Raw genomic sequence first — 26,126 nt, forward strand, 5'->3', positions numbered from 1 at the left:
AATATAGCACCAGCAGCTACAAAGAAATGAAAGAGAATAAGATTCTTTGTTTAGTCAAGTGCATGCCTTTTATTGCAAAAGAAAAAAATTGTAAAAAGCACCAAAAAAAAAAAAAAAAACCCAAGAAGAGCAAGAGTAAGAAACTGTCTTTCTACGTTCTCCTTATACGCGCGCTAGACATGTTCCAAAGGTTGTAGTTACACAGCCGAACAAAGATCTTTTGCCACAACAGTAGTGAACATCTTACTCATGGCATTTGCACAAGTAAAATAAAGTCAATTTTTCAATGTTTTTAATTTTTTCTAAATTTAATAGAAATAACCAAAAACAAAAGTGGTTTCTAAACAATGCTTTTTAACATCTCTGGGCAAGTCACTTAACCCTCCATTGCCCCATGTAAGCCTCATTGAGCCTGCCATGAGTGGGAAAGCGCAGGGTACAAATGTAACAAAAATAAAATAGATACTATTGGAGATTCTACATGGAATGTTGCTACTATTGGAGATTCTACATGGAATGTTGCTATTCCACTAGCAACATTCCATGTAGAAGGCTGCGCAGGCTTCTGTTTCTGTGAGTCTGACGTCCTGCACGTATGTGCAGGACGTCAGACTCACAGAAGCAGAAGCCTGCGCGGCCACATTGGTGATCTGCAAGGGCCGACTTCTACATGGAATGCTGCTAGTGGAATAGGTACAAATGTAACAAAAATAAAATAGATACTATTGGAGATTCTACATGGAATGCTTATATCCACTAGCAACATTCCATGTAGAAGGCTGCACAGGCTTCTGTTTCTGTGAGTATAACATACGTGCAGGACGTCAGACTCACAGAAGCAGAAGCCTGCGCGGCCACATTGGTGATCTGCAAGGGCCGACTTCTACATGGAATGTTCCTAGTGGAATAGCAACATTCCATGTAGAATCTCACATAGTAGCAACAGTGGAGGAGTGGCCTAGTGGTTAGGGTGGTGGACTTTGGTCCTGAGGAACTGAGTTTGATTCCCACTTCAGGCACAGGCAGCTCCTTGTGACTCTGGACAAGTCACTTAACCCTCCATTGCCCCATGTAAGCTGCATTGAGCCTGCCATGAGTGGGAAAGTGCGGGTTACAAAAAAAAAAAAAAAACATGTTCCACAGCATTTTAACAAGAATTATTTACAGACAGCCAATGTATTAAATAACCATAAAGGGGGGGGGGACGCCCAAAACAAAAGACCTTGCCTCATTACACATCAGAAAAACAAAACAAGCCACACAGGAGCAGAACCACCACACAAGGGAACCTTGCTTTGAAAAAAAAAAGATGGAATTACAAACAGTGTCACACAACAGAAAGAGCACCTTTGTTTTCAAAGAATTATACTGAAGGATGAGATATGGATAAGAAATCTGCCAGCTCAGATCACTGGAAGTGAAATCAACCTTTAAGTATTTCTACATTGGTGCTGACGTTACAGGCTTTTTACCTGCACACATTTTTATATAGACTTTTTACGTACTTGCCGTAGCTTTGAATTTACAAATGGCTACACTTTTAGGCAATCAGAATATGCAGGTTTTCCTTACAGCTGCTAAGCTATAACATAAGCTACAGATTGCGGCAATATGGCCTACTCCATTATGAATCTTTCTACATACAAATGCCTACTACAAAAAAATAAGTAGAACTCTATCCTGTTTATGTGGAAACTCATTTTCAAAGCACACAGATTTACAAAGTTATATAGATTCATATATAACTTTTATTTAGATTTTGCTCACACCTTTTTCAGTAGTAGCTCAAGGTCAGTTACATTCAGGTACTCTGGATATTTCTCTGTCCCAGGAGGGCTCACAATCTAAGTTTGTACCTGAGGCAATGGAGGGTTAAGTGATTTGCCCAAGATCACAAGGAGCAGCAGTGGGATTTGAACCGGCCACCTCTAGATTGCAAGACCGGTGCTCTAACCACTAGGCCACTCCTCCACTAGCAACATCCCATCTAGAATCTCAAATAGTAGCAACATTCCGGAATCTCAAAAAGTGGCAACATTCCATGTAGAATCTTCAATAGTAGCAACATTCCATATATTTATTTAGATTTTGCTCACACCTTTTTCAGTAGTAGCTCAAGGTGAGTTACATTTAGGCACACAGGGTATTTCCCTGTCCCAGGAGTGCTCACAATTTAAGTTTGTACCTGAGGCAATGGAGGGTTAAGTGACTTGCCCAAGATCACAAGGAGCAGCAGTGGGATTTGAACGAGCCACCTCTGGATTGCAAGACCGGTGCTCTAACCAATAGGCCACTCCTCCACAATAGAAACATTCCAAGTAGAATCTCAAATAGTAGCAACAAAATTTCAAATAGTAGCAACATTCCATATATTTATTTAGATTTTGCTCACACCTTTTTCAGTAGTAGCTCAAGGTGAGTTACATTTAGGCACACAGGGTATTTCCCTGTCCCAGGAGTGCTCACAATCTAAGTTTGTATCTGAGGCAATGGAGGGTTAAGTGACTTGCCCAAGATCACAAGGAGCAGCAGTGGGATTTGAACCGGCCACCTCTAGATTGCAAGACTGGTGCTCTAACCACTAGGCCATTCCTCCTCCACCTTTGTAAATTTATGTGCTTTGAATATCAGAACCTTAATTATTAAATTCAAAATAACACAAAGTAATGACCATGGCCATGCGATGGGGAGCCCTTACTGCCACTCACTGAGGTGGTGATAAGGGCTCCTGCGCTAACCCAGCAGTAACCGGGCAGCGCTTGGTGATGCCTGATTACTGTTGGGTTACCACCGCACAAGCCATTTCCAGGAGTTTTCTTTTTCTCCTGGAAATGGCACATGGTAGAGGCGGGACTACCAATTGCGGAAGAGCGAGCAGTAAGCCCGCGTTGGGCTTACCGCCGCTTTGTAAAAGGATTCCTCAATCCTGTAAATGGGTGCTAAAACAAGCGTGCTACGCGCTAGTCTATAAACAGCCCTCCAGATTCGGTGCAGTTTATAGAACAGCGTTTAGTGCCAGGATTCGCACCCAATTCTGGTCACGAGGATCTACACCAAGTGGACCCTGGTGTAAATCCCCGCACCACCATTAGGCGCGGATCCTCTGAGTTCTATAACTCTGTGCACAAACCCTAGAAATGCTCGACCCACCCATGCTTGTCCCATGACCTACACAGAAAACTTTTCAGATCTGCACAGAAAAATTTATGCACATATCTTTATGCAATAGCAACTATAAAGATGCTTGTGTAAATTTCAATTACAGTACGACTCCGATTATTCGGACTATGTGCTGCAGGGGGTGGTCTGGATAATCGTAAATCCGGATGATTGGACATGCCTACTTTTTAAAAAGAGAACACAATCAGAGCATTGTGTGTTGACCATTAGTTTTATTTTCAACAATAAGAGTGAAAAAATTACAAACTACAGTACAGTACTGTATTTGTAGTACATACAATACTGTATTTCTATTTAAAAAGAGAAATACACTGTAATACGTTGAAACCTTCTGCTCAGTGTGCTGAGGCAGCTAAGCAAGCAAATAGAATGTTAGGTATTATTAGGAAAGGAATGTAAAACAAAAACGAGGACGTTATAATGCCTTTGTATCGGTCCATGGTGCGACCGCACCTCAAATATTGTGTTCAATTTTGGTCACCATATCTCAAGAAAGATTTAGTGGAATTAGAAAACGTGCAGAGAAGGGCTACGAAAATGATAAAGGGGATGGGACGACTTCCCTATGAGGAAAGGCTAAAGTGGCTAGGGCTCTTCAGCTTGGAGAAAAGGCGGCTGAGGGGAGATAAGATAGAGGTCTATAAAATAATGAGTGGAGTTGAACGGGTAGATGTGAAGCATCTGTTCACGCTTTCCAAAAATACTAGGAGTAGGGGGCATGCGATGAAGCTACAAAGTAGTAAATTTAAAATGAATCGGAGAAAATGTTTCTTCACTCAACGTGTAATTAAACTCTGGAATTTGTTGCCAGAGAATGTGATAAAGGCGGTTAGCTTATCAGAGTTTAAAAAGGCTTGGATGGTTTCCTAAAGGAAAAGTCCATAGACCATTATTAAATTGGACCTGGGGATAAGCAGCATAAAATGTTTTGTACTTTTTTGGGATCTTGCCAGGTATTTGTGACCTGGATTGGCCACTGTTGGAAACAGGGTGCTGGGCTTGATGGTCCTTTGGTCTGTCCTAGTATGGCAATACTTATGTACTTATTTTTAAACAGTGCAGTATTTCTTGTATATACTGATCATCATCAGTTTCTGATTCTTCGTGTTCCTTGACCTGTGTTGATTCCACGATTTCATCATCTGTCATGATCTAACACCTTGGATCATGTGCATCACTGTATATCCATCTGCTGACATTCTCAACATCACAAATCAGAGCAACCAGGAACCTACAGAAGATCTTTGGCAATGTTTTTAAGGACATTATCATCTTCTTCTCCCTCTCCATGTCTGATTTGTTTAGAATTATGTTCCATGTATTTTTCAGGGTTTGGTTTTTATCCTGATTCCAAGCATCAGCAACCATGTAGGAACAATCTTTTATGTTCAATTCTTTTATGAATTGGATCGTGCCACATTTGTTTTCTATGTCAGCCAAAATAAGTTTTTGTAGCACTTGTTTCTTGTAAAGTTGTTTCAATGAAACGATAACTCTTTGATCTATTGACTGCATTACAGAGTTAGTGGCAAAAAAGGCACTTTGAATCCCTCTGCTCTAGGCTTTCTGCTGTAGAATGTGAAGGCATATTGTCTAACAATAAAATGACATTTCCATCTTTTCCTCTACGAAGCAAAATCTTTTCACCTCCGATGTGATGCAAGTGTCGTACCAGTCAAGAAAAACCTTGCAACTTATCCAGGCTTTTTTGTTTGGCTTCTGTAAACTGCAGAAGGTTATGTTTTTGAAGGCACAAGGATTTTTAGATTTACCAATCAACAATAACTCCAACTTATGACTACCAGTTCCATTTCCCCCAACCAACGTGTGACACGTTCTTTAGATGACTTGAATCCAGGAACAGATTGCTCCTTGCGACTAACCAGCGATTTAGTGGGGAGCAATTTCCAATTCAAACCCATTTCATCTGCGTTACAATCAGGGTCATAGTTCTTGATAAGGTCATACAATTGAACAAGAAAGTCATTAGCTGCTGGTAAATTCGCAGAAAGGTTTTCACTGTGAATTTCAAATTGACTTATTCCATGGTGGTGCTTGAAATTTCAAATCCATCCAGCGCTGGCTTTGAACTCTGAATCCCCCCCTTAAGCTGCTCATTGAAAAACATCGCCTTTTCAGCTAATAGTAGCCCAGAAACTGGATGACCCAATGATCTTTTTTGCAGGAACAAAGATATAGAGCTTTATCTACCTGTTCAATAGGTGACTTTTTCATGCTTTTTCTCGAACTCCCTTCTTTTTTTTTTTTTTTTTCAAGAACTATAACATAGTTTACAATTTCATTGCTTTGTCTTTTTATGTCAGATATTGTTGATGTACTTACACCATATTCTTCTGCCAAATTTTTCCGACAATCCCTTTCTTAATTTCTCCACGATGTCAATTTTGTCTTATGACAAAACGTGCCTTTTTTGCTTTGACGCCATTTATAACACTTCTGTGTCCCCGTTGTGTGAATCTGAAAGGGCAAGGCTTTTCTCTGTCGCATCCCTGCAAGCTGAAATGGCAAGGCTTTTCTCTGCCATGTCCCTGCAAGCTGAAATGGCAAGGCTTTTCTCTGCTGTGTGTGTCAGGAGGACAAGGAAAGGGCAGGGCTTTTCTCTGCTGCATCCCTGCTCCCGTTTACATCATTTCCTGAAGCAATACTGTGCAAACTGCAAGGATGATTGGCTGGGAAGGAACTGTACTGTTCTACATGGTAGATTTACACGGCAGGTGGATAATGGGCTATAGGCGAGGGAAATGAGACAGGGGGTGATGCAGGTGGACATGTTCCCACTCTGGCCGAATGGGTCAGGATAATTGGATATCCAGATAATACTGTATCACCAATTAACACTAATGATTGTTAGCGTCCAATTATCGTCGCATTAAGTAATTGAATTGTGTGCACAAATTGGGCATGTCCCAAATTTGTGCATGCAATTTTGAGCACTATATATAGAATTAGTGGGGAAATTGTTAAATCTGGAGATCAGAAAGATGTTTTTATGGTGCCTTGCTGAACTATTTATAAAGCACTTCATGCAACTGGCAAATGCCACAACAAAATCTTACATTAATTGCTAATCTTTGAAGACATTTTATAGGTAATTCAACTAATCTATTTACAAGTTGATAAGCAAAGACTTTCTGATAACAATTTTTGCAGTACTTTTGGACAGTATTCAAATTATTTCCAAATGAAAAGCAAGACTCGTTTAATCTTAGGACATTTTGAGTAAGGCTTGAATGTATTCAGCAGGTAAAAGTAGCACCAACCACATAGCAGACTATTCTGCTTCCCCCACCAACAGATTTTACATTTTTAGCTTCTATTTAAAAAAATTAAAAAAAAAGACATCGACAATAAATTAAATCATATGTCTTGATTACCTATTACAAATACCAGGACCATCATAATAAAGGAAATTGGAGTGCATTAAAAAATGCTATTTAAAAGCCAGAAATGCTAAATACCAATATAACCTGTAGATTGTTTCAGGATATTGCCAAAATATGCAGATATGCTATTGACTAAACTACACAGCAACCTAGAATGAGCTCTCCGATTCAACTTGCTCTGGATTTGATATCCTATTCTAACAAAACCAACTCTTAATTACCTACATGTTGGGCTGTACCACATGCTATGGGGGGAGATCTGCATTTGATTCCAAAACCTAGTTTTAGATCCAAGACCAGCTGAGGCAGAACAGGAATGCTAGTTATCACAATTGTGACAGTTAGTGACCAGACTCCAGATGCAAATACACCGGGATCCAGAAGGAACCAACGTCTATGACCCCATGGCCTAAGATGGTCGCTGTAATGATTGGACAAGAGGTGAGGGAAGATAGTTCTGAACAAAATTTTAGCATTACATTCCCTTATAAGCCTGTTCCAACAGAGCTGGAACTCCCAACATTTGGGATATGAAAGGAAAAAAGGGGGGAGGGGAACTCTACATGTTTCTATCATACATGCTCATAGACTATCCTATGTTATTTTAAACTAGACTTAATGGTACAACATCTGTCATATTTCTACTATACTTCTACAATTTAAAAAGATAGTCTTAGTAAAATGAACTTATAACTTTCACAAAGACATAAAAAAATTACAAAAAGAATAAAAATAGTAATTTATTCTTATAAGTATCTTAGGAACTTATATGATCTTAAACCCAAACACACTAATACTGCAAAACATTAATAGGAAAAAGATACCAAATATGGTCTGAAAAGTAGCATGTGTGGTAGAGATCTTCAGTCTTTCTTGGGAACAGATGACAATCACTTGACCCACTTACGTGACAGCAGTGATGGTTTGTCTTAAAAGAAATTAACACACCCCTGAAACAATACAATGCATGCTGAACAATAATTCTATATACCTTCACTTCTGGAGACATTCAGGTTATTAAAATGGAAAATATATACACACCAGTATAATTACTAGAGCCTTTGCCACCATCAAATAGTTTGCGAAATAAGCTTTCTGAAACTGATCATAGTACTGTGAAAAGCAGAGGTGCTTACCTGTTAAGTGGGGTTATCCATGGACAGCAGAGGAATGCAGCCATAGCTTGTCTGTCCGTCACTGGATGACTCCTGCTCTAAGACATACCTTCCCTAGATCAGACAAAGCCTCTAGGCTTCCCTAAGCCCATGTGAGATTTTCCTCCAGAGAATACCCCCTTTTCCCTTCTCCCCATTATGAATATGCATTTCTGCTTTCTTCATGATCAAGCTCAGTATGCAGGCGCACTGAGTGATTTCGAAGCTGTGGGCTGTCCAGATATCCATATCTATAATCTTAATATGTTCATTATTTGACAACCTGAGAACAAGATGCAAGATGGAAGCACTGAAGAAAATCAAGATTTACACAGCTTATTATCTTTAGTATACATAAACATAATTGCTATTGGGATGATTACAACGTGTAGGAGTTAAATGAAGTTGCAACAGATGCACAATGGATGAGCTCAGGCAAAAAGGTTGTGCAGCACCACCTACCTGAAGGCATAGATGATTTGCTGAGATCAAACAGCAATGCTTAAGTTTTGGATGCCAGACCATGTAGTGGATCTGTAGATGTCCATCAATGTTTGCGATGGTACCACCAATTCCTTGAAGTTTGTGTGCTTCTGTGAAGCCTTTATTTGCCACTCAATAGCATAGAACAATGCAGATACCCAGGTACAATTTGTGACTGGTGTACCTGGGTTAAAAGGTGATAATTGTAATCCTTAGTTGTTGATGTTGCTGCTGCTACTGGTAGCCTGAAGTAATATAGGAGGGCTTGCCTACAGTCTAGTATATGAGGCATTTCCTCCACTTTATTCATATGTAGTTTACAGATGAAAACAGGGAGGATGACGGTTTCAAATGAAATTCTGAATCTATTTTTATTCTACCTCTAGATCGAATTTGGAATGTGTTTGTAGAACCATTCTTTAGAAGAGCTGTAGGTATAGAGGATAGCAAACCAGGACCTGTAGAGCTCAACAATTCTTCTTGTAGACATTATGCGACTAGGAAACATGTCTTTCAGGGGAGGAACTTGAGGGACATCTGACTTAATGGTTCGAAAGGAAGGTGAGAATTCAGGTGAGGGCAACATTAATGTTCTACAGAACGGTCAGGTCTCAGATAGGGGGCTTTCTGTTCAGCAAGCCATTGATGAACCTGGAGACTAATGGATGGAGACAGAAATTTACATTCCAGATTTTGACAAATTTGGCAGATAAAAGCATTGAGATGATGTACTGGTGAGGGTTCTGTCACCTTGGCATACACCATAGCTTGAGTAGAGTACATTTAAGACTTTGTAGTAAGATGTTTTCTAAAAGCCATGAGAATGTCTTTAACCCCTTCTGAGACTTGCAAGTTTATTGACTACTTGCCTCAATATCCATACTGATGGTGTCAACCTTCCTCTTAGAGGAGCCCCAAGAAGTGTGGTTGATTTTCTGCTGGCAAAAGAGACAAAGAGGAACCAAATCTGACATGGCCACCAGCCACTACTAAGACCAGATATGTTTTACCTCAAATTACCTCATGCATTTTGGGTTATTCTGCTTGACAAAGGTCTTCTGAAGCAGAAGAGGTTAATATTTGCCTGGGTATCTGCATTGTTCTATGCAAATAACCCCATGTTGAGAAGACTCCAATGGCTGTATAATGAGAAGGCTATCTGGTTCTTTAGGGATCATTTGTGAGTGTCTAGACAGTGACTATTTGCTGACATCTGTTTATTTGACTCCTGGAAGGAATGTTCCCCATGGACATTACTAGGCTCTGTATTCTGTGCTAAGAATCAGAGATTGCAATCTGCTCCCAGAATATTTGAATACTGCAGTAACAGCATGAAGCTTCTTGATAGATGAGGATTAATTACATAGTTGAGCAGAAGGATCCCTCTGGACTATGGCCACAATGTGGCCCAGCACTTTGAGGAATGTGTATACCATTATGGATTTGGTGGTTGGTAGATGGAGGCACAGTTCTAATTTTATGTTTAGTCTGCCTTCTGGGAGAAAAGCTCTATCCCAGTGAATGTCTATTCCGGAGTCTATGAACTGTATGCACGAAGTGGGAGTCAAAGTGGATTTGCTCCTGATGATGATGAGAAATCCTAGGGTCTGCAGTACAAAAATGGTGGTTTGAAGAGCAGTCTGGGCCTTGTGATTTCTACAGTGCAACACTAGCCAATCAACTAAAGAAAGACAAAAACTGTTCCTGCAAAAATTAGTAGCAGACTGCCAGACGTGAATACTCTGAACTTAGCTTTTCTCCTTCAACAGTGGCAGGATGGTGTTTAACAAGTTCATCTTGAATTTTTCTGTTTATGTAAAGGTTGAGCGCTCACAAGTTCAGAATGGATCAAAGGCCTCTCAGGTTTTCTTGGAGGAGTGGCATAAAAGAACCTGGAAAACTCCCAGTCCTCTTCCTAGGTGGGAATGGCTCTCAGCTTCAAGGGCATATTGTTGTTCCAAGTATCCTGAGTGCTTTCTAGGCTTCTGGTGATAGTGACAGGGCAAAATTGATTTTGTATCCCTGATTTATTACATTTGAATACCCACTGGTTCATCATTGCTTGCTATGCCTGTGTGAAGACATGGAGGGGATTTTTTGTTTGTGGTATTAGAATATATAGCCAAAGATATAGTTGTTAGCAGTACGGAGTTTGGTACTGCTTTTTGTAAGAAGTGCTGGCTTTTCCCCTTGGCAGAACATTGGTCAGTTGGTAAAATGGACAACTCACACAGGATTATTTTTACATTATAATTAATGGATGTCAGTATTTTGAGATGGACTCATTATATATATTCTTTTATAGTAGAATTCTGTTTAGTATATCTGATAATTATAAACTGCTTTGACACTGATAAATTCTGGTACACTAAATCAATCAATCCAATCCTTTTACCAAAAAGGTGGTCTCTCACACACAGTACATCTGCAAGGCATGGTGGTCTCTGCAGTAGCCTTAAGAGTAATAGACATCTTAACAGGCACGGTGTATGCCTCATGCTTCAGAGACTGTGGAGCAGAGGTGGGTCCTGACTGTGGGGAAATCATTTGACAGGCTTGGACAACATAAAGGAGCAGTAGTAATACAGCACACAGTTGATATGTTGCATTACATGAGCTCAGCATGGCTCAGGTGGAGGACTAGTCAAAGGGCCTGAAAACTAGGGGAACGGGATTCAATTTAATTAATCAGTGATACAAATTTAATTTCCCCTGAGACTTGGGCAACTAAAGTAACCCTTCACTGCCTCAAGTATGAATTAAGTACCTGTATGTAATATGTAAACTGTTTTTATTGTAACCACAGAAAGGTGGGTTTATTAAATCTCATCCCATTGCAAACCATTTTTCTATTAGCAGAGATATTCTGGTTATTGCTTGGAAGGCCATTGGTGTGGGCTTTAGCACACAGGGGTTCTCTTCAGGGAAGCTTCCGTCACCACCTGGTGCCTATGTTACAAACTGTATGAACTTCACTGCTCTGAATTGGTTTCAGAGAGGAGATCAACAACATCTTGTGCTAAACATCATACTCTGTTCTATAGTGAATTTATGGATAAAAATATGAACCATGCTAGCTTTGAGATGTCCTCATGCACCCAAAATTTAAAAAAAAAACACCCCACTTAAGAAACTTCCACCTCCCACCACCAAAACATGATCAAAAATGTCAGATAATTCTGGATCTGGTATTATGATTATCATAGGCGAGTGGAGATGGCTTTGAGATCCTGCTGAAGACTCTCATTCATTATTTTATTTATTTATTGCATTTATCCCACATTTTCCCACCTTTTTGCGGGTTCAGTGTGGCTTACAATATGAGTTAAATGTTGGAAATACAATTTGTTACAGATTGGTTATGGATTACATTGTGCAGAGTTATGCGAAACAATTGAGGTGTCGTTAGGGAATGGAACATAAACATTGAGACTTTGGAAGGAAACACTGGGAGCTTGGAGGGCGATAAAAGGCATGAGGACATATGGTATATATCTTTCTGTGAGTAAAGGTATGAGAGATGTGATATTACGGGAATGAGAATTCAGAGGTGAATGTATGATGCATTAGTGAACATTAAGTGTGGCCTTTATGTGTTTTGTTTCTTTCCGTAAATTTTTTCGAAAAGATGGGTCTTCAATAATCTGCGGAAGGAAGCTTGCTCGTTGATTGTTCTTAAGTTGCGCAGCAGTGTATTCCAAAACTGCGTGCTCATGTGAGAAAAGGTTGACGTGTGTAGCGCTTTGTATTTCACGCCCTTGCAGTTGGGGAAGTGGAGGTTAAGGAAGGTTCGGGATGATCTTTTGGCATTTCTGGGTGGTAAGTCTATCAACTCGTACATGTAGGCTGGGGCTTCGCCGTGAATGATTTTGTGGACTAATGTGCATATTTTAAAAGTGACGTGTTCCTTGAGTGGGAGCCAGTGCAGTTTCTCTCGTAATGGTTTTGCACTTTCATATTTTGGCTTTCCAAAGATGAGTCTGGCTGCTGTATTCTGGGCTGTTTGAAGTTTCCTCAGTATTTGTTCTTTGCAACCTGCGTATAGTGAGTTGCAGTAATCCAAATGGCTGAGCACAAGGGCTTGCACTAGGCTGCGAAAGACGGATCTTGGGAAGTATGGTCTTATCCTTTTCAGTTTCCACATGCTGTAAAACATCTTTTTTGTTGTGTTGTTAGCGTGAGTTTCAAACGTTAGGTGGTGGTCAATAGTGATTCCAAGGATTTTTAGCATTTCTGAGAGTTGAAGGTTCAGGTTTGGTGTGTTTATGGCTGTGAATTCTTTTGTGTTGTATTGGGAGGTGAGAATCAGGCATTGAGTTTTTTCTACATTTAATTTCAGACAAAATGCATCCGCCCATGTGTTCATGATGTGTAGGCTTTGATTGATTTCGATGAAGATTTCATTAATGTCTTGTTTGAAGGGGATGTATATTATCAGGCTGGGAAAGGCTGTTGATGTACAGACGGCTTTCATGTGCATGCAGGGCATGCTGTAGGAGTTATAGCTACACACCCAGCAGAAGAGCCTTGCAGTTGGCAGTCACAAACAATAGACTGGGGAACCACAGAGCACAGGACAGGTATTAAACCCTGCCCTGCTGATGCTGCACTATGTGACTGATGGTAAGGTTTGCATGAAATTGGGTGGGAGAGGATTCCTGCTGTGGACCTTGCCTATGCAACACTGACAATTGTATTACCTAGGTGGAGCAGCTATAAAGCAGGTGCTGGATTTCCATGTATCATTTTACTGCCCAAGGTCACCCTGGCCTCTAGCTGCCTTCTGAGCAAGAATAGGCATTTTGGTTCAGTTTTCTATTATCAGAAGAGGTAACAGAGTGCAATGGTAATGAGAGGCATTAATCCTATGCTGTAAAATAAATAAAGTTAGGCACTTAATCACATTCAATGTTATAACTTTCCCCCTTTCATTTTCTGCAATCCAGACATTACTGTCACCATGTGCTGTTATGCTACCACAGAACCCTCTCCCATCAATACCAAGACCAGCAATAACACTCTTTCAAGGGGTCTGTGCTTATTACCTAGAACTAAATGAGCATATAAGGCAAGGTTGGATAATTCAAAGCATACACGCATAGGTCCAAGCTTGTCCACATCAAATTGATACTTGCTAGATTATGATGAACAGTTTGGTACAGGCTAGATGGCATTGAATAAAGAATTAAGACACAAGCAAGGTCTAAATAAGAACACTGACTACAAGGCAAAAATTTAAATTTCTTGTTAAAAGTAGAAAGGAAGAATTTATTTACACTGCTGCAAGGAATTCTTTCTGACACTAACAGGAAAGGTACTATCAATACAAACCCCCCCCCCCCCCCCCCCCATTTAAACTCACTTAACACATGGAAAGGAATAAGCACAAACACTTATACGCCAAGAACAACATTAAAAAAAAAAAGTCTGCAAGCCCTGGTGTCTGAGGAAACTTTGGATAGTATTGCTATTACAGAGACATGTTCAATAATTCCCATGCATCCAACCATACCATGCTATAATCTGTTTAGGAGGGATAGAGAGGGCCAAAGAGGTGGAATGGCAGCGGTATATGTGAAAACTAATATCAGAGCAGCTCAAATACAGGGAAGCTGGGGAAATGAAGACGCCATGTGGATCATCCTGGAAAGATAAGATAGAACCTATATCGCTACACCAGTGTTATTTACAGACCTCCAGCAAAAAATGGAGAAGCCAGACAAGGACCTAATCCAAGATACACACAAGCTTCACAGGAAAGGGAAGGTAGTGTTGATGGGAGATTTCAACCTGCCTAGCGTGGATGAGAACATCCCATCAGCAGAATCAAAAAGAAGCAGAGAAACTGTACATGCCTATCAAAGTGAAAGAACCAATAAGGTAAGAGGCAACCGTTAAGCTTTTTTTTTTTTTACCTCATACTTAGGAAATACCCCCCGATTCTGTATAGAGGAACTTAAAAAGCGCACACAAATTTGGCTGTATTCTGGATTTAAGCATGCAATTTAGTTAAAAGAGAATCAGCGCTGATAACTGTCATTTAACAATTATTGTCATTAATTGGCATCAATTAGAATTTACACATACAACTGTCTAAGCACATTCTATAACACGATGCGCCTAAATTCCAAGGGCCCCTTTTACATGGGTACTTCCCAGCCCCAGCGCACCAGGGTAGTGGTAATCGAGCAGCTACCTGGTTCGAAAGGGAGCCCTTACCACTACCTCAATGGGTGGCATAAGGCCCCCTCCCCCAATGGTCACAGGGCTTGCTCTACTTACCACACATCAATTTCTTGCAGAAAAGAAAAACTACCCTTGTACCAGCTGTGGTAAAAGGGGGCCTCGGCACACATCAAAAACATACACCAATGCCAGCACAGGCCCCCCTTTTGCCACAGTTTGGTAAAAGAGGGCCCCAAGTCACAGTTGAAAATGGGGAATGGGCATGGGATTTTCTAAAATCTATGCAGTTATAGAATGCACCTGATACGCACACTTTAAGCAAACTGGCCGCATATGGGCACATTCTATAAACCACACAGAACTTTAGGCATACAGTTGTGTTTTTTGCACAGAATTTTCAGGTGCCATATATAGAATCTAAGCTATAGTACATAAAAATAGTCATATCTATCTAGCCCAATATCCTGTTTCCAACAGTGGCTAATCCAGATCACAAGTACTTGGCAGAACCCAAATAGTAGCAACATTCCATGCTACCAATCCCAGGGTAAGCAGTGGCTTCCCATGTCTGTCTCAATAGCAGACTATGGACCTTTCCTCCAGGAACTTGTCCAAACCTTTTCTTCTAACCCAGATATTGATACCACATCCTCCAGCAACAAGTTCCAGAGCTTAACTATTCACTGAATGAAAAAAATATTTCCTCCTGGATTAAGAGTCTTTCTATGCAACCTCACTGAGTGTCCCCTAGTCCTTGTACATTTTGAAAGAGTAGATGCAGGCCTGCCAAATTCTCAGGTAAAACACATGCAGACATGACAAAATGCAGCTATTAGAAGGTTGGGGGTACACCTAAATATTCATTCACAACTCCCCTGTTTCTAAAGTATCACTGGTTACCCTTTTTTTTAAAGAATTCTTTTTCAAAACTCTAGGTCCAGCACACAGATCATTGTTGGAATAACCCATCTTTGTATTTGAGTAGGTGAACAATATTGTGTACACCAGTTAGGTGTCTTAGATCTTTCCAAGATTAAAGAACACTATTACCATATTTTTCAAGGACAAACTGGGCAGCTACAAGGGCAAGGGTTTTCATTTTGACTCACACCCACTTTAGAGAATGATTTACTCAAACAAAATTCAAGCAGAGGCCAATTATAAGAGACTTATGGTTTTATTAAAATCCCACTTCTTTAAACAAGCTTTCAATGTTCAGCTTACAGTATGAGGGAGATTGCAGGGTCCTCCAGCATCTTAGAACTGTTAATGTAATGCTATGGGATATGTGTTAGGTCTGTCCTTTTGGTTTTATGGCGTTCTTTACTTTGTTATAACAGACTTTACATCATAAACTGCTTTGGTCTGGAAAAGATAAGCAGTATATCAAGTTTTTAAATAAACATCTACTGCTCACATATGGAGCAAGTGTTTCCAATGTCTGGGCAGGTACCCACCTAAGCAACAGTGATCATCACATGATACGGTTTGATATAAACACAAAAGCAGCGTGTAGACGCACAAAACTCAAAGTACTAGATTTCAGACATGCTGATTTTGGTAAAATGGGGGAATACCTGAAGGAGATGACAGAATGAGTAGGCGTAGGAGAGATGAAAGGGCAGTAGGGCAAGTTGTAAGCTGTAAGTTGTAAACAGATCTTTACACAAGGAAAGTAAACCAACAAGAGTAACAGGAAGTCTTATATGGGTCTCCAAACAAGTGGCCAAAAAATAAAGGGCAAAAGAGGCTGTGTTCAAGAAATACAGTAAAATGCAACAAGAGGATCACAGAAAAGATTACCAGATTAACTCAAATAAGCGAAGAGGGAAATACAGCTAGAGAACGCACAAGCAGAATTTTAAAACTGGCTAAAGACATAAACAGAGGGAACAAGACCTTTTTCCAATAGATTAGGGAAAGGAGAAAAGCTAGGAATAGAATTGTAAGACTGAAGATGCTGACAACAGCTAAGTGGAGAGTGAAGAGGATAAAAGCAAACGTGCTAAACAAAACACTTCTCTTCAGTGTTCAATAAAGACGATCCTGAACAACTACCACGGTCAGCTGCCAAGGGTATAATCTGGGAAGGGAGTAGATATTGCACCGATCACGTAAGAACATATAAATAACTTGAAAATCTGAAAGTAGACAAAGCTATAGGCCGTATGGGATACATCCTAGGATACCGAGTGAACTCAAGAGAAATCCTGGCAGGACCTCTTAAGGATTTAATAGATCTTTAGAGACTCCAAGGAACTGGAGACAAGCTGATGTGGTCCCCTTTCACAAAAGCAGGAACACAGAAGTGGGAAACAGGCCGTTAAGCTTCACCACTGTAGTAGGAAAAATAACTATCTTTTCTTTCAGCAGTGATGCATTAACTTTCTAGAAGCCAACAGGCTGCAGGATCCAAGGCAACGTGGCTTTACCAAAAGAATATCCTGCCAAATGAGTCAGATTGATTTCTTTGACTATGTGACCAAAACCCTGAATAAAGGATACACACTAGACATAATCTACTTGATTTCAACAAAGCCTTGGATACAGTTCCTCACAGAAAACTAATGAATAAGCTGTGAGGGTTGAACTTAGGATCCACAGTAGCGAACTGGATTGGAAACTGGTTGATCGACAGGTGAGAGAGGGTAATGGCAAATGGAATTTGTTTGCAGGAAAGGAAGGCGAGTGGTGGAGTGTCTCAAAGGTCAGTATTGGGAAAGAGTCTTTTAAATATATTTGTGAGAGACATTGCTGAAGGGTTAGACGGAAAAGTCTGCCTCTTTGCAGATGACACAGAGACAGTCAATAGGGTGGGAGTAGAAACCATGAGAAGGTATCTCTAAAAATTAGAATGGTCAAAGCTCTGGCACTTAAGATTTAATGCAGACACGCAGCGCTATGCAATTGGGGTGCAGAAATCCAAAGGAGATGTACAATATAGATTGATAAGCACAGCTCAGGAGAGGGACCTTGGTGTGATGGTGTCTGAGGATCTCAAGGTGACAAAACAATGTGAAAAAGAAATGGCCAGAAACACAAGGCTGCTAGGCTGTATAGAGCAGTGTATAACCACAGAAGAAAGAAGGTGTTGATGCTTCTTTACAAATCATTGGTGAGGTCCCGCTTGGAGCATTGTGCTCAGTTTTGGAGGTCTTATCTTGCTAAGGACATAAAGAGAGTTGAGGCTGTTCATAGCCGCTCATAGAAAAGTGACAAAAATGGTACGGCGTTCGGACCACAAGATAAATGAGGAAAGACTGGACCTGAAGATGTACACCCTGAAGGACATGACACACAAGGGTGATATGATACAGACATTCAAATATTTGAAAGGTGTTAATATACAAACCTTCTTAAGAGACAGGAAGGTGGTAGAACTAGAGGACATGAATTTAAATTGCAGGGGGCCGATTCAGGAATAACATCAGAAGTACTTTTTCCACAGAGAGGGAGGTAGATGCCTAGAATGTCCCTCCCACAGGTGGTGGTGAAAATGGTAATGGAATTCATAAATGCATGGGATAAACACAAAGAAATCCTGTATGGAAGGCATGGAACCAAACAAGCTTAGCGGTGATTACATGGCAACACCAGCAATTGAGAAGCAAAGCGAGTGCTGGGCAGACATCTACTGTCTATGCCCCGATCATGGCTGGACAGATTTGGATGGGCTGTAGTGGGGCTTCAATGATAGCTTCAGTAGTTGGAGGACAAGGCCAGTGCTAGGCATACATCTGTGCCCTGAAAATGGCAAAGACAAATCAAGGTTATACAAAAAAAAAAAAAAAAAGAAAAAAAACGCAGGGGGGCTTAGACTACTTTTTTTTCTAAATTATTAAATTAAAAATGTGGATAATAAAAATGTGCCAATAGTGTTGAGAACTGTACAGTGAAACCATGCCATTGGGACTCCTGAAAATATTCAATCATTGCACCTATGGGGTTATCACATCAGAATTCCAAAGTATTGGAATTGGCACATTTTTATTAGAAAAATAATTTGTAATTTAGAACAAAAGTAGCATAAGCCTTTTTTTTTAATATACCATTGAATTGAAATCAAGATATCCCCACTTAATTTAAGGACAAATCAAGATCAAGTATGTATATAGTATCACATCATATCTTAATGCTATGAGTTTATCTTGCTGGACAGATTGGATGGACCATATGGGTCTTTATCTGTATATGCTACGGTACTGCTTTTCCAGTGATCAAAATGGCTATAGTGTGGTAAGCAGTGGCCTCACTTTCAACCCTACTTATTTTTGAATTAGGAGCGTTGGTGCCTCTTCATAAACATGAGCATAAAAGATGTATTTTAAGATAAAAGCTTACTGTGGCTGTACAGACTGAAAAAGCAGTATAGGAACGAGATCACATCTGTACCCTGGCTATCGATCATACAGAATTCACCCAGGGAAAGGGTTACTTCTGGCACCCCCCTTCATGGTTCCCAATGCTTGCAGATTGCATAGCGTCAGGTGCAAACTTTGGGGCCCTTTTACTAAGGGTGGTAGGGCTACCGCCACTTGGGCGCATGGCAAATCTGGCCTACCACAGGAGCCCAGCCTCTGCCATGCACCAACTCCAGCACTAGAACACATCTATTTTCTAGTGCCGGAGGCTTACCCAGCTGTAACTGTAAACAGTTCACTTACCACAGGGGCCATTTCCCTTTAAGAGTCTTTTACCCACTGCAGTAAAGGGGGGGGGGGGGGGGGGCTAAGCGGGCCCGTGGAAAATCCACACGCCAATACTTTTACTGCAGCTTGGTAAAAGGGGCCCTTAGACTGTAAGCCCTCTCAGACCAGGGAAATACACAGCATACCTGAATGTAATACACCTTGAGCTACTCCTGAAAAAAATGTGAATAAAAATAAATGCTCACAAATTGACTCAAGAAAAAGCAGAGGCCCCTCCCCTTGGGTTTGACACCCTCAGCGGATGCCTTGTACACACCCCCATTTGTTATGGCCTGTCTGAACCAAATAATCAGTGCAACAGAAACTGCCAAAAGGTAGTGAAAAGAGCTCTCCACAAAGGGAATTACATACACATTCACCTATGATATGACACGAGTGCAACTTACCAAAATATTATAAGACATGCTTTTGTAAATCAAATACACACTGATCTACAGTAAAACTTCAGTAAGCTGGGAGGCGGGCAATGTTGGCTTTTACAATCAGCCACAAACCACCAGAATGAGACCCCAAAAAAAAAAAACCCAACCCTGTAAAAATCAGCTTAGTTACTACATTTGGGGTAACTAAGGAATATTACCTGCAGTGCACATTGAAAGATGGCCTGCCTGATGGGCTTTATATATACCAAAACATTTGGATAAACTTGTTTTAATCTGGCTGTATAAGGTAATCCCATTTCATTACAATTTGTAAAAAGGTTTGATTACATTAAAGCTGGAATATTTCCGAGCATGTTTCTGAACTCATCCTCAGTTTGTTAACGGTCACCGTCTCCTCTTTAGTTGTTAACATTGTTTTTGGAAGAAATGTTTCTTACAGCTACATATCCACACTTCTTTAAAACAAATCCCTTGGTAATAACATTCTTCAGTTCTTTTTGCTGTCTTCTGGACCTTGGTTCTGTCACAGTTATGTACATCACAGGTTCCTCAAAAGCAAAAGGTCATCTTAATTTAAAGAACTGCGCAATGCCACAATGAGTAGCCCCTTCAAAACACTTACGTAAGAATTCACCTTAAATCATGCAGAGCAGGAAAAAAGAAAGTTGGCCTGATGCTTTGTTTTTCCTGAGTATTGAATTACTTGAGAACTCAATTATATGTATATGAAATAGGTCTGCAGAAATGCTGCTTTAGGGAAACAATTCTCAAATACACAAAGTGCTTATCTAAAGAAAACAAGTCACATTAAATGATTTAATTTGAAATTCCTAGCCTCTAACAGAAGACAGAAAATTCACAACATCATGTCCCTTCTCATCCCAAAAAGGGCTTTTCAAATGTACAGTACATACAGATTACATTGGTCCAATAGTAAACCAAGGGAGATTTTAGTAAGTAGCAAAAAAATAAAATAAAATAAAATAAAAATGTAAAACAAAGTTCAAGTTCTTTCTTAGGTAATTTCTAAACCAGACTCCTGAATTGCTACTGAATGCCTTTGTGAATAATTATAAGCCATACTGAAATCTCAAGTACTCAACAGGGTCATTCACTCACTTAATCCCATCCAAACCCTCTTCTTTCTGATTGGCCGAGCCGGGAGGGGAGGGGTAGGGGATGGATGTATAAACACCACCATGAAGATTATGGGATCAGCATTTGACCTCTTGGCTTCTATGTAATCTTTAAGGTAATATATGCCAAATAATTAACAGCCACTGGTTACAACCACATTCAAATTAGTTACACAAGTACATACATTTTCTCTTGGTGCACACAAAATAGTCTAAAATAGCATTAAGATAACTCCAGAATCTAATTGTCTAGCACTAAAATGAATCAACACAATGTGTGAAAAAGTATCCACGTCTGTCATTTTGTGATTTCCCCTTTCTTTTGATGTTTATGTATTTTTATTTTGTGTTCTGAACTGCTGATGCTGAAAGAGAGACAGAAGGCAAGAAACCAGCCACCAACCTGTGGTGTTCATGAGATACAAAATGGCAAAGCTCATACGCTTTGGTCACCTTTGTTCATGCTAATATGGCCACCCAACTGGACAGTCCTCCGTTTCATGGGCTAGCACATACTTTGGGTCCTATACAGGTTACTAGCAAGTCTAGACAATTCACTCATAGGACGCTTCAGAAGAAACTTGAGTCACTTCTATTAAAATAAAACCTCAAAAATATTGAATGCAATGCTAGAAACAGACAAGATGGTATTACAAATCAATCCAACAAAACATTAGTAAGATTACATATTAGCTTAAAAGCAGTCCAGCAAATGTTGCCACTCTGCAGAGGAGCTTGCTATTTACAAATAAGACACAGTGAATATAGTAAATCTTACACATTTGGTAATAGATTGTTTGCCAATAGTGGTCTATCAAAAAAGGATCTTATCAGGGAAGACTGCATTGGAACCAGCTCATCTTCAATTTCAGCAAGTACAAAAGACTAAACAATAAAACAAATATTCTCCCTCCTCTTTCTTAGGGAGGCCAATGAAAAAGCCCACACATCACTGGTAAATTCCTTATGTATTTTGCCCCTCAACCCAGTATGGGTCAGAGGTTGTTTTCCATGGGCATCAGAGAAGAGAAAAACCTGATAAATCAGTTTGTGTATGATGCCAACACCATGCATGAATGGAGATCTGTTCATTAGAAATTTCTGATGTATACAAGACACTGTCTGTAGTTAAAGAATTTACAATGCCTACACTCACTAGAACCAAACATGTCCTTTCAGTGGTTACATGACAAATTCCCTATACAAGGCATTAAATGAAGAAAAAGGCTCAGAACCTGAACAGTGTAACCAACACTAGGGGAAAAAAAACCCCACACCATCCCCATTAGCTGTCAACAAGAAAACAAATAGAATTCAAAACGTTACAATAAATCAGTACATAAAGTCATGCCCGAACAAATTTCCAGCAGTATCCTTTTCTTGCAGATGAAACACACTGCAGTCCACTGTAACAAGATAGTAGACTGCATGCGCTGGTCCAGTCTTGTATGGAAAAAAAAATATATAGAAATTAATGAGCAAGTGGCACATATACCAACGAAGTCCATGCCTTTCATGTGTACTACACAACAGTATCCAATACCCAACCAAAAGCTTTCTTCTTCTAATCAACATTCACACATCTAAACCATGGAGGACGGGGAAAACAGGGAGGGTCAAGGAGGCGAAGAAGCAGACAATGAATCAAGCAAAAGGAACAAAGAACAAAAAATTTCTTTCAAAAAAACAAAATTACAATAAAACTGTCTTCAGAGAATGTGGTTTTCTGTACAATTTTTTTTTTGAAGTTTAATACTGTCTAAAAGCTAATCAGCTTCTTCCAGCAGGTGACCACCAGAGGCATGATAATATTCCAGAAACACTTAAATAAGTCTTTGCTTTTCTTTCTGGCTTTTTTTTTTTTGTTAGTTTTAATTGGTTTAGGTCCATCTTTGTCAGATTACTTTATATGAACCGGTCTTTCATCAGATTTTAGTCGTTTCCTGCGTGGCTGTACAAAATCTTCATCAGAGTCCTCTGTTATTTCCCCATCGTCCTCTTCCTGTTCAAACTCTGGTAAAGGCTGGAAGATCTTGTCTGGGTAGATCTCGGGAAGTTTATCCTCAAAGTACAAAGCCACTGCCTTCCCTGCTTGCGCTACCTCTGAGTCAGCCTGCAAACAAAGCACAGGTATATATTCACCTGCCGGTAATGCACATCCCTTCACCAAGTTTGCATGGACCGAAAAGCTTACCTTCAAATTAATCTCTTGTGTTTCTGCATAAACTTGAACAACTTTCATCATCTAAAAAGGATACCAGAGTCAAAATAGTGAAATAATAATTTTTCTGAAGCCAGGAGATTGCATAGGGTTGTATGACAAGACTCGGCCATAACAGGTAAACAAGTTATGACCAGAGTATTCTTGTTCCAGCTGTAATGAGTTCATTATTCCACTCCTGCAGGTTATATGGCTTTTTGACTCAATTCAGCATATGCACTGATCTTGTTATCCCACCTCTGTCACATATGGAAAATATTTTTGATGTTACAATATAAAGGTGCATTAAAGCACCAGTATTTTTTCCCTTTGTTTGCAAAGCTTCCTGGTTGACACTTCTAAGTGTCATCATAAAAAACATAACTGTGCAACTCCCTGTTAAAGGGGTTCAGAATATCAATCTTATCATAGTGTTAAGTATGTGCCATTGACTAAAGGGTGGTGAGTTATTTAAGATCAGGTCTCGCTATACCCCTTCTCTTTTCAACTTCATGATAGAAACCGCTTTACTTTAATAGAATGGCTGATCAGCCCTAGTGACTGCTATTTAGGAGGATACTCTTCTTGCATGGTAAACAAAATTTACCAAAATTTAAGAAATACATAATCAAATTACAAATTCTTCATTTTATCCTCCCCACCAAGTAGCCTTGGCCTCAATCTTATTGGGAGCCAAGAAATTTGGGAAATTCCATGATGGTGGAAGCCAAACTAAAATAGTTTGTCTTCAAAAAGAACCTGGTAGAAGCCCAAATTTTAGAAAGATTTCAAACTCTTACCTGGACAAGAGATATAGTAGAATCTGTGGTCTATTCAACAAATTAAACAGGTTCCTGATATTAAGGGAACGGTTCTGATTCTGAGCACCACTTACAAATGGTTATGGAACTATAATGCATATGTACAACTATATATACAAACTAATGCTCTGATATTAGGTCTCACTACTACAGACGGACAATGTAGCATAATAAAAGCCATATTTCATAAATGGACAAATCCATAATAGAATGTGCATATTTAAGTATCAAAGTATCACTCAGATCTGTTTTACTTGTGAATTGTATTAAGAAACGAACACATGATCCACAAACTTTAGGAGATGCTATCAAACCTGCATGTTATATATTAGCAGCTGCTAAGAATCCATCCCCCCCCCCCCCCCCCCCCACCCCCAAAAAGAAAAAAATCCACAAATCAATCACAATTTGGTAATTAATACTTTTAATCCAACAAATCACTATATGGTATTATATATCTCAATTTTTGATACAAAAAGTTCTGTTACAACCAATATAAAGAATTTATTGGATTAAAATACTTGCATAAACTAAAATATCCCACAAATTCTAAGTTCTTCCAAATGAAGTTTCTATATTTCACACACAGAAATGGGATATCCCCCACCCCCCAAACACACACCTTTGGTAGTATTAAATCTATTTAACACTGGCTTCAGAAATACACTTTACTTATAGAACTCCTTAATGTTCTCAAGGTGGTGTTTAACCCATCAGGTGCATGGCCTAATTGGATGCACCATGTCTTATACAATTAATGCACGCATATCCATAATATGACTATTACCTGGAATCGAGACACATCCAGAAACAAAATCAATGTTAATTCCAGGTTTATGCAATACCTAGCTGGTAACTAGTCTTTCCATTTACAATAAAGCCAGTCAGTCTTAACCAACTGTAACTACTTGCAATGCACTGGTTGCATGGGCACGATCAAAAGAATCAGGCAATTTTATGGCATTTTGAAGACAAAACTGCTCAGACATTCTTTTAGATATAAAGAGGCATTTTAACCTGACTCAGATCTGGCTCAGATTAAGTCCTACATGACAGCATGCTACCTTAAAAAGGAGCAAGAATTTAACAGTGAATCATAGATCGAGAATCGTCAACATATCCTGGCATAGGAATAAGGTCCATTTCTGTCACAGTATATGAAAATGAACCCATTTGGAGACAATACTATAAGAGAAATCAGGTCACATGACAAGGTTCAGCAAATATAAGAAAAAGATTCTTGTTTTCTGTCATTATGCTCATATTAGCCCTCTCCTCAAGTCACTTCACTGGCTCCCTATCTGTTTCCGCATACAGTTCAAACTCCTCTTATTGACTTATAAGTGCATTCACTCTGCAGCTCTTCAGTACCTCTCCACTCTCATCTCTCCCTACATTCCTCCCCGGGAACTCCGTTCACTGGGTAAATCTCTCTTATCTGCACCCTTCTCCTCCACTGCTAACTCCAGACTCCGTTCCTTTTATCTTGCTGCACCATATGCCTGGAATAGACTTCCTGAGCCAGTAGGTCAAGCTCCATCTCTGGCCGTCTTCAAATCTAAGCTAAAAACCCACCTTTTTGATGCTGCTTTTAACTGCTAACCCTTATTTTATCATCCTCATTTTAATATTCCCTTATCTCTTGTTTGTCCGTCCTAATTAGATTGTAAGCTCTTTCGAGCAGGGACTGTCTCTTCATGTTCAAGTGTACAGCGCTGTGTACGTCTAGTAGCGCTATAGAAATGATAAGTAGTAGTAGTAGAATAGCCCAAGGCCCTGTGAAGCTCTATCGCATCAACTGCAAGAATGGGCAGCCAAATTTAGAACACTTGGCCACAAAACCCAAAGTAAAGCATAAGTTATTTATAAATATCTTTGAATCATTTTTCAATGATACACATTCTTGGGTTGTATTTTAATCTAGTCGAGATTTTCCAAGTACCTTAGGTTGAAATGCCTCTTTAATGAACACAAGAGAATTTGCATATTTTCCGCCTCTCCCCCACAGCTATTTCCTTGAGCAAAGGAAAGAAATGGGGGCAGACCTTGGGTGGAAAAGATCAAACACAGTACTAGAGAATAAACAAAGTAAAGACATACTTCATTGAACCTTTCACAGTTCTTAAAAATAAGTCTGACATCAGCGACAAAGTCCTCTGGAGTTTGATAGTGTTGTGAATGTTTCTTCTGGAGCTTTTCTTCACAGTTGAGAGATCCATTGGCTTCTTTATGATTTTGTAGTAATTTGGTATCTGGAAGGGGATTTAAAAGAAAACACTACTTGTCATTATAAAACTGATATGAAACAGCATTCAGGGGGTTATTTTGATAGCTTTAGAGAACTTAAACATAAAAAGTGCCTACCACAACACCTGATACCTGCAAGGAAAAATGAACAAATGAAAGCAGATATAAGACTGAAACCCCCAAATGATGTGCCTGTAGAGAATTTTCTGCATCTGGTTGGAAT

The 26,126-nt window shown here is 39.7% G+C and overlaps 1 protein-coding gene across 1 annotated transcript in view; it reads right to left on the reverse strand.

The window, feature by feature from the left end:
• Window positions 1-20,301: 20,301 nt before the first annotated feature.
• TRIM33 (tripartite motif containing 33) overlaps window positions 20,302-26,126 on the reverse strand; it is a 149,419-nt gene continuing 143,594 nt past the window's right edge. The window contains 4 exon segments of the mRNA XM_030220415.1: window positions 20,302-22,748; window positions 22,830-22,880; window positions 25,757-25,854; window positions 25,857-25,908. Coding sequence (XP_030076275.1) covers window positions 22,536-22,748; window positions 22,830-22,880; window positions 25,757-25,854; window positions 25,857-25,908 — 414 coding nt within the window. The 3' untranslated portion in view covers window positions 20,302-22,535.

The sequence above is a fragment of the Microcaecilia unicolor genome, chromosome 12 (genome assembly GCF_901765095.1).
Source record: "Microcaecilia unicolor chromosome 12, aMicUni1.1, whole genome shotgun sequence".
Classification (NCBI taxonomy): Eukaryota; Metazoa; Chordata; class Amphibia; order Gymnophiona; family Siphonopidae; genus Microcaecilia; species Microcaecilia unicolor.